Source organism: Camellia sinensis, chromosome 10, assembly GCF_055761805.1.
Source record: "Camellia sinensis isolate YWXY chromosome 10, ASM5576180v1, whole genome shotgun sequence".
Lineage (NCBI taxonomy): Eukaryota > Viridiplantae > Streptophyta > Magnoliopsida > Ericales > Theaceae > Camellia > Camellia sinensis.
The window spans coordinates 153391714-153400994 of NC_138970.1; the positions used below are offsets into that span (position 1 = coordinate 153391714).

The following is a 9281-nucleotide window of genomic DNA, read 5'->3' on the forward strand; positions in this document are numbered from 1 at the left end:
TGTTTAAAATTCACAAAAAGATAAAAATAGACTAAAATAGTGAATAAGACAAAATGACATATCAAATTAATAATCATTTTACTTTTTTCTCTCACAAATATCACATTCAATTACAAAAAAAATTTAACCATCCTTTTAAATACAAAAATTTTAATCTATTAAAATAAACAACTTTCTAAACGAGACCTCACTACAAAAAAAATTGACTTTTTGCGACGGTAAAATGCTGTCGCTAATACTCCTAATGCCGTCGCAAAAACTTTTTGCCACGACAAAATGACTTTTTGCGACGGTAAGAGGGGGTCACAAATGGAGGGGTTGCAAAAGAGTTTTTGCGACGGCAAGTTTTTGTGATGGCATTTTTGCCTTTTGCGACGGCACTGTATAGTCGCTAATAATGTTTGAAATTTCTTGACTTTTTTGCGACGGCACTATTTTACCATCGCTAAAAATGCTATTTGAGACGGCAAAAAATACCGTCACTAATAGTCTTTTTTTGCAACGGCAAAAAACACCGTTTTTGCGACGGTGTGGTGCCGTCGCAAAAAGTATTAAAAATATGAAAAATTTTATTTTTTGCGACAGTGTAATGCCGTCGCAAAAAGTATTAAAAAATAATAAAATTTCTATTTTTTGCGACAGTTTAGTATCGTCGCAAAAAGTAAAACCTGTAACAAAATCAATAAAAATAATAAAATTTTCTGTTTTTTGCGACAGTATAGTGCCGTCACAAAAAAAGAAAAAAAAATCCTCCGATAAAATTATTAAAAATGTGATATTTGTTAGCCAACTACTAACTACTGGGTACTTGCCAAGTATCAAAACTGACAGGGTAAAATGTGAAATTTGTTATCATAAATGGAAATATCTTGAATGAGAAAAAAATAACAAAGATAAAACCTAAATTGTCTTCCATCTATTGAAAACAAAACTGAGCAACAACAATTTCAAGTCATAAATCAAATTTTCATGTGTCCCAAACTTTCAAAACATAAAAAAAGACCATAGTAGTATAGGGAGAGGAAGCTACATGGGAACAACACACGAAGAAACACCTGAAATTTACTTTTAAGGCATTAAAAACTTTTTTTGGTTTTTTGATACAGAGAACTCCATTATTCTTCTAGTCAAACAAGGACAGTAGAGATTGATGGAAGAGGGCATGACGTAATAATCTCACTTGGCACCTACTCCATCATAACCTCCTCTCGAATCACCTCCTCCACCATAACCTCCTCTCGAATCACGTCCACGCCCACCCCTACCACGGGTGCCGGGACTGTAGTACCTATCTCCAGCGGGCTTTAAGAACTCGTTAATGCTGACAGACTACAACAAGTGAATCAAGAATCAGTTAACCCAAAATTTGAAAACACCACGCATTTTACTTCCACCAAAAGGATAAGTATCTGAGCAATACATGAGTATTGACGACAAATTTCAGGGTAAGGAAAGCAATATGCATGAAATCGTAAAATCATCAGCTATATCCTATATAAAATGTGTTGAAATATGTGAAAAGTGTAAATAAACGTGTATAGGAATATGTGAAATGTGTATATGATTTTTATTGTTTGTTGACATTATTTGGTCCTTAACAAACATCCATCGGATATCGTTAGTAGGACCATTATTTAATTATCTTTCAACAATTCAGGAATTTGGACTGCATTTAGGCAAACTTTGAAAACCCCAAGAAAAGGGCAACAGCAGTTCACTAAATATCTTGCAATGGATGAAAGAAATCTTTCCGCAAGCCATGTCCAGATAACTCGATCAGCCATATAATAATTGGCCAAGTACTGTCCAATTAAGACTCTCAATGTGAGCCCTTGAACTATATACACCAATAAATAAAACATCTTTGTTATGTGGAGCAGATACACCAGACGTTTTGAGTCTGCCAGTTCACAGTGATCCAAAATCCAAATCAACAACGCAAACTAAAAGAAAAACAAAACAGTGTGCAGATCAATAGAAAAGAAACAAAAAAAAAAAAAAAGTGCCAATAGTAAGTAAGAGTGCAGGGCTCGCAAATTTGACCACGAGGTTTAACTATGTCTCTGAAAAGTTCAGGCAAACCATCGTACCTTTTTGGATTTCTCTTCATTTTCAGCCAATTCTTTTCGCTTATCCTTGTCAGAACCCTATGTAAAACATCATATGTAACTCATAATTAATATAGTTGTGAGTTTATGAAAAGAAAAATTCAAGTAGTGTCAACGGATTTCACCAATTTAACAAAGATGTCGTTATTGTCCTTCTTGCTTAAGAGTTGTTGCATGGATGCCAGTTCTTTGTCAACAGCCACCTTCCTTTCCTCAGTTTTAAGGGCCAGCAGTGCCTTCCTGTTCTCTTCCAACACCTTCTCATACTCTTCAAGTGTCATCTCCTGTATTGTTTTCAGGACAATTACCATAAGAATATTTAGAGATGCATAAAAAATACCATTATCATGCTTAATTACACAAATGAACTGCGTCCTGACTTTTGAATTCCTCAAAGTTTTTTGTTATCATAATAGAGTAATCATTAACAATCAATCCTTCAAATTCCTACACAGACATTTAGGATAGCACTATTGAAAAGGTTCTACTACAGCCAAGATGATAAGAAACTTAAAAAAATAAAATTTTGATTGATATATTTTAGGAAATGATATTCACACTCCCCCTCATGAGAGGAAAGACGATGAAAAATTGGAGGCAAAGACCAAAAGAGAGTGATGTGAGTTAATATCATTTTCCTAAGTATTATTATCACGAATATCTCAAAAAAAATTGTTTTTTTCTTCATTTTAGTAGGGCTTTTATAGGCTTAAGTGACAGAATTTTGGTTGCAAGATTATTGTGTTAGGTAGGCTTTGTTTTAGTGGGTAATTGTGTTCCTAGCATTTTATGAAGCCCACATAGCCACTCATTGGCGTAAAACGAAATTAGTTTCAAATTAAGTTGAGAAATACAAGAGTAACGCTCTCTCCCCATCCTTTTCTCTTCTCCGATTTTTTTGCTACTCCATTCTCTTCTATGATTTACTTCTCTACTCATCTTCTCTATTCTATTCTTTCCATCTCTGTTTCTCCTCTTTCCTTTTTGTATCATTTTCATCAGAACATAACAAGAATTAATCAGCATGAGTATATAATATCGTGCCCATCCTTTATCTGAAGAAATACTCAAGAGGTCCAAGTTGCAAGAGTTTATAAGGTTTAAACATGAAGAATTTGAAGAGCATAATCATGTCATTATACTAGAAAACATGCTATCAATTAGTTAAAAATAAAATAAAATTCTACCAAAAGGGGAAGGAAAAACCAAAGAAGTCAAAACAAAAAAGACCCATATATGGACAATTCTGAAGAAAATAAATTCCAAAATGCTGAATGCAATATATTTTGCATTGTATTTGCTTAGAAAACCAAGCTGTTGGCAGATCAAAAGTGACCTGAAAAGGCATTTTCTTATCAACACGTAACCTCAGTCTAACCTGCCATCAACTTGCTTAATGTCCATTTTTCTTTGTTGAAACTTCAGAACTTAACCATGAGAAGGTGAATTTTGGGATTATCAATATATCTAAAATACAAAAATAGAAGATATTCACCTTCTCCTCGGGTTCTTTTTCTTCAGCAGCCTCATTTGCAGGATTCTCCTTGTTAACATCTGTTGCTTCTTCCTCTCCAGCCGGCTTCTTAGAAGCCACATTTTTTTCACCTTCATTCACAACTTCCTCAGTCACTCTGAATAAAGTAAACATGGTCAGAAGAAATGTTAATTTAGACACCCTTAAAGCATTTTCAAAAATACAAAATGCCCCTAATATCAAAAATACAAAATGCCCCTAATATCAAAAAAATCATTCATACTTGTATTTGGTACTGCCCAATTTCAGAAAGAAACCAATAATAAGAAAAGAATCCAAACTGATAGGTTGATTAACAAGAAACCCAAGAAAGAAATAAATTAATCATAGAATAAAAAATTATACATAAAGGTTTTGAGATTAGAATGGACCTCGAGAAGGAAAGTACTGAGACATCGGAGAGTAGATTCTCTTAGGGCTTGGTCTTGAAGTTCGATGATGAGTTGAGGAATTGCCATAGCTCTCTTCGACATCCAGTGCACTTTGTGCTTCTTTCGTCCACATTTTTGAACTTTAGCAACTGAAAAATCTGTGATAATCAAAGAACACGTCACGGTAATGAATCAATAAGAATTGAGAGAGAGAGAGAGAGACCTTGATCGATCTTGGCGTTGTAAAGGAGGTGGAGAGTTCGTTCTTCCCATGGCTCGTCTTGAAGGCCGTCGTGAATGTCTTCACTCAACTCATCTGATTCACTATCACCGACTGATTCCGATTTCTTACTTCTACGCCTAGAACTCCTGCTCTTCCTCTTCCTCCTCGACCGTGAATCATCCGAATCAGCATATGAAACAAATTGAGACGGAGGGAGAGAGAGAGAGAGAGAGAGAGAGAGAGAGAGAGACGTAAGAAGAGATTAGGGATTTTGAGATTGGGGATTTTGGTTCTAGAGATTGGGGATTTTGGGTTTGGGTTTGGGGTGGGGGAAAACCCGAGCAGGAATGGAGGGGGGGAGAAGAGATTAGGGATTTTTGAGATTGGGGATTTTGGGTTTGGGGTGGGGGGAACCTGAGCGGGAATGGAAAAGGAAGGGGGGAGAATGGAAATTTTTTTGAATTTTTTTTCTAATTTTCATTACAAATGAATATTTAAATAATAAAACAACTTTTTTTTTTCGCAACAGAGGATGTCATTGTTAAAAAAAATATATTTTTTATTAAAATAATTTGTTTATAGTTAATGAATTTTTATTTTTATTTTTTCATTTAGTAAGGTTGAAAATTTATTTGTTTCATATTTATTTTAATGAATACAAAATTATTATTATTTTTTTATTTGGTAAAAGTAGGGATAATATTTTCCATTAAAATAAAGTTAATTTTTTGTGGCTAATGAAAAATATTTTTTTGCGACCCCTTTTTTTTTTTGTTAAGTGATGGTGAAAGAGATAAGTGGTGAAGTTGTGGTAGTGGTAGATGAGATAGAATAACGGTGGTAGAAGAGAGGTAATGGTAGTAGTAGAGAGAGAGAAGAGCGAGAGATAGACAAACAGACACAGAGAGAGAAAGAGAGAGAGAAGCGTGATAAGTGAGAGAGAGACAAAGAGAGAGAGAGATAGAGAGAGAGACAGGGAGACAGAGAGAGAAAGAGATAGAGAGAGAGACATATAGAAAAATAAAGAGAAATAAGAGATGAGTGAGAGATAGACAAAGGGAGAGAGAAATAGAGCGAAAAGAGATGATCCAAAGAAAGACATAGAAAAAGAGAGAAGAAGAGAGAAGAAAGATGAGCGAGAGAGACAGAGAGAGAGAGATAGAGAGAAGATAAATGAGCGATAAAGAAAAGAGATAGAGAGATGAGAGAGATAGAGAGAAGAGAGATGAGCGAGAGACAAAGAGAGAAAGAGAAAGAGACAGAGATAAAGACTGACAGACAGAGAAGAGTGATAAGTGAGAAAGAGAAGAGAGGTAATATTTTGTGGTAGAGGAGAGGAAGCGGCAGTAGTGGTGAAGGTGGTGGATAAGAGATGATGGTGGTGGTGGTGGTGGTGATGGCGAAGGAGATTAGTGGTGAAGTTGTGGTAGTGGTAGAGTAGATGGAGTGGCAGGGGTGAAAGAGAGGTAATGGTAGTAGTAGTAGTGGCAATAGTGGTAGTGGTGGTAGTGGAGTGGTAGCGATGGTAGTAGTAATGGTAGTCGTAGAGGTGAAATGGCGACCATGGTAGTAGTGGTGGTAGTGAAATGATGTTTGCAGTAGTGGTGAAGGTGGTAGAGGAGATGAGTGGTGAGAGAAAGAGATGAGTGAGAGACACAAAGAAAGAGAGAGAGAGAGAGAGAGAGAGAGAGAGAAAAGAGATACAGAGAAGAGAGATGGACGAGAGACACAAAGAAAAAGAGAGAGACAAACAGACAGACATACAGACAAAGAAGAGTAATGAGTGAGAGAGAGAAAGAGAAGAGAGACAGAGACACAGAGAGAAAGAGAGAGACAGACAGACAGACAGAGAAGAGAGACAAAGACACAGAGAAAGGGAGAGACAAACAGACAGAGAAGAGTGATGAGTAAGAGGGGGAAAGAGAAGAGAGACAGAGACAGAGAGATAGAAAGATGAAAAAATGGGTGAAAAGAGAAATGTTCAAAAGAGTAAGGCGACGTCGTTTATAGTAGATCGATAAATCGAGAAGGAGCTCGATAAATAGAGAAGATGAGAGTAAGAGAGTGAGCAATGAGAACATAGTGATGGAGAAATAGACAAATAGACAAGTAGACAAAGAGAGAGAGAAGAGTGATGAGTGAGAGAAAGAGAGAGAGAGATAGGCAGAAAAAGAGATAGAGAAAGAGAGAGATAGATGGAGAGATAGAAAAAGAGAGAGAAACAAGAGATGAGCGAGAGATAGACGAAAAGAGAGAGAAATAGAACGAAAAGAGATAAGCGAGAGAGAGACACAAAAAAAGATAAAGACAGAGAGGGAAGAGAAATGAGCGAGAGAGATAAAGAGAGATAGAAAGATAAGAGAGAGAGAGAAAAGAAATGAGAGAGATAGAGAGAAGAGAGACGAGCGAGAGAGACGGAGAGAGAAAACAGATGTGAGAGATAGAGAGAAGAGAGAAAATGAGAGAGAGAAACAGACAAACAGAGAAAGAAGAGTGATGAGTGAAAGAGATAAAGAGAAGAGAGAGAGATAGAGACAGAGAGACAAGAAGATGAAAAAATGAATGAAAAGAGAAATGTTATATCAAAAGAGTAAGACGACATTGTTTTTTTTAATTTTTTTTTTTTGCGACAGAAAAAAGTACTAGAATTTATTCAAACCATTTTGTGACTGTATATATATGAAGCTGTCTCAAAACCACAATCACTATGCTAGGTTAGAGTTTTCCAAAAACTCTTTTGAGAAAATTATACTTTTTTATTTTCCGTGTTATATTGTTTTTACTAAATTTTTTTAATATTTTAAGTATTTTTTTTTTTAATTTTTAGACACATCTAACATAAATACACCTAAAAATTAAAAAAATTGTAAATTTTTTTTTTTAAATTCACTAAATACCAAAAATATAATAATTCAATATATTTTTTTTGTATTTTTATATATTTATTAATTTTTAAAAATATTTTTTATAATTTTTTTTTTAGATACATCTAAGTAAGGTGCATCTAAAAAAAATATTTAAAATTTTAAAAATATTCACTAAAAAAAAAAAACACGAAAGTCATTTTTTGCGACGACAGAAAATGCCGTCTCAAAAAAGTAGAGTATTTGCGACGGCACCATTTGCCGTCTCAAAAAAGCAGAACATTTGCGACGGCACAATTTGCCGTCTCAAAAAATGAGAGCATTTGCGACGGTATTTTCTGCCGTCGCAAATGCTCTCATTTTTTGAGACGGCAAATTGTGCCGTCGCAAAAAGTGACTTTTTGAGACGGCATGTGTACCGTCGCAAATAGTTCCGTCTCATAAACCCACTTTTCTTGTAATGCCTTTAACAAATGCATAGTTGTTAATACTGTAAAAGAAAGAAAGTCTGGTGACCAACTATACTTGTTCCTTTTTTTTTTTTTTTAAAGTGAGCCGGGCCTTACCAAATTTGTGATTTTGGTGACAAATTTCTGGATGAAATTTTCCTTGTGGGTAGGATGAATGATAATGTAATTAAATAAAAATTCATCCTCTAGACAAATAATTCATAATTTATAAATTTTAAAGTAAAAATAATAAATAAATAAATAAATAAATAAAAAGTCCATTCTACTATTGCAGTCAAGATTGGTAAAATTACAATTTTCATAAATAATATGGAGCCAAAAAGAAGATGTACCTTTCATAATTGGCTGGTTTTTTATTTTTATTGAAGGTGTCTTCGTCTTGTTGGCCAAGAGTATATTTTGATTAGAGTGTGCTATATGCATCAATTAGTATACTAACTAGTGTATTAATATTAGTTATAACATTATTATTGATTTCACTTATTATACAAATTACAAATACTAAAAATATCTTAAATTATGTCACATCATCAATTAATACACTAATTATTACACTAATTGATACATATAATATTATTCTTTTGATTGAGCCACTTACTATAGCGACCCCGGTCTTTTCCCATTTGATTATTGTATCCGGACTTAGGTTCCGTGGATTCTGTCATTGTATAATTGTTGTTGTTGTCCCTTATTTTCTCATTTGGAGTTATAGGATGTGTTGGGCAGGTTTGTTTCAGGTTGGTTGGGTTTAGAAACCAAGTGTTGCTGTCCAGAATTTTGGATCTTCGCTCGAGCGAGCTGTTGTTTTTAGTTCTTCGCTCGAGCCGGGGTTTGGTCGCTCGAGCGAGAGTTTGCGTCTAGTATAGACCTGTAGTATTGCATTCTTGGCTCGAGCGAGATTTTCTTTGCTTGAGCGAGGATTTCTTGTGTCTGATCGCTCGAGCGACCAAGTCTTCGCTCGAGCGAGCATTTCCAGTTTTAATAGGCAGCAGCGGGTTTTTGATCAGTTTTTCATCTTCTTTTCAGATTCCAAACCCTAAGGTCCGACTTCTCTCTCACCCTGCTCACCTTCTCTCTTAGATTTGATCCACATAGGGTGTGTTCCTACCCTAGATCCTTCATTAAAAAGAGTGTGTGAGTCGATGGTTTCGTTTTAATCTGAATTGTTGGTAGTTTGGAGCACTTTGGAGTTTGGGTCTTTATCTCCATCTTCTCTTTTCGGGTTATTTTCTTCGAGGTAGGGATTTCCTACTCCATTCTATAAGTTTTGTTATAAGTTTTGGTATATTGATATGTTGGGGTTACTTTGATAATTTTGGGAAAAACCCTAGTTGTATTAATTAATTAATTTGTATAATTAAATTAAGGGAATTGGGGAATTTGATTAAATTCATGAAATTGGGGAATTTATTGATTAAATGGTGTAGTTAGATAATTTAAATCACTCGCCTATTGAATTGTTGATATATTTATTTTCAAGTCTAGAAATAACTGTTTTGGGCTATCGGTGGAGGATAGTCGTGATTGTTGTAGACACTGCATGTGGATTAGGGATAACTGAAACTAATCATTGATTAAGTCATCAATTTTGACTGTTGAATTAATACAGACATTATGTGTATTGATTGTGTGTTGTATATGTTATGTGTTTACATACATTGTTCTGTGTGGGAGGAGATAGGGGATGTACTCCACGGTTTAGGGGAAGATA

At 34.9% G+C, this 9281-nt stretch overlaps 1 protein-coding gene across 1 annotated transcript; it reads right to left on the reverse strand.

Annotated features, from left to right (window-relative positions):
* Positions 1-931: 931 nt before the first annotated feature.
* Positions 932-7579, reverse strand: LOC114260845 (uncharacterized). The gene is made up of 7 exons (XM_082890508.1): positions 7551-7579; positions 4237-4400; positions 4031-4171; positions 3604-3815; positions 2234-2392; positions 2091-2147; positions 932-1329 (listed from the first exon to the last, which is right to left on the reverse strand). The coding sequence occupies exons 1-7, from the start codon at positions 7577-7579 to the stop codon at positions 1177-1179; spliced, it is 915 nt and encodes a 304-aa protein (XP_082746634.1). The 3' UTR covers positions 932-1176.
* Between the last annotated feature and the right edge of the window lie 1702 nt (positions 7580-9281).

Coding starts and splice junctions, on each gene's coding strand:
- LOC114260845 (XM_082890508.1), bottom strand. CDS start 7,579: ATGCATTTGTTAAAGGCATTACAAGAAAA. Junction 4,401..7,550: donor TTAAAGGCATTACAAGAAAA/GTGGGTTTATGA, acceptor TTCACGGTCGAG/GAGGAAGAGGAAGAGCAGGA. Junction 4,172..4,236: donor CAACGCCAAGATCGATCAAG/GTCTCTCTCTCT, acceptor TGATTATCACAG/ATTTTTCAGTTGCTAAAGTT.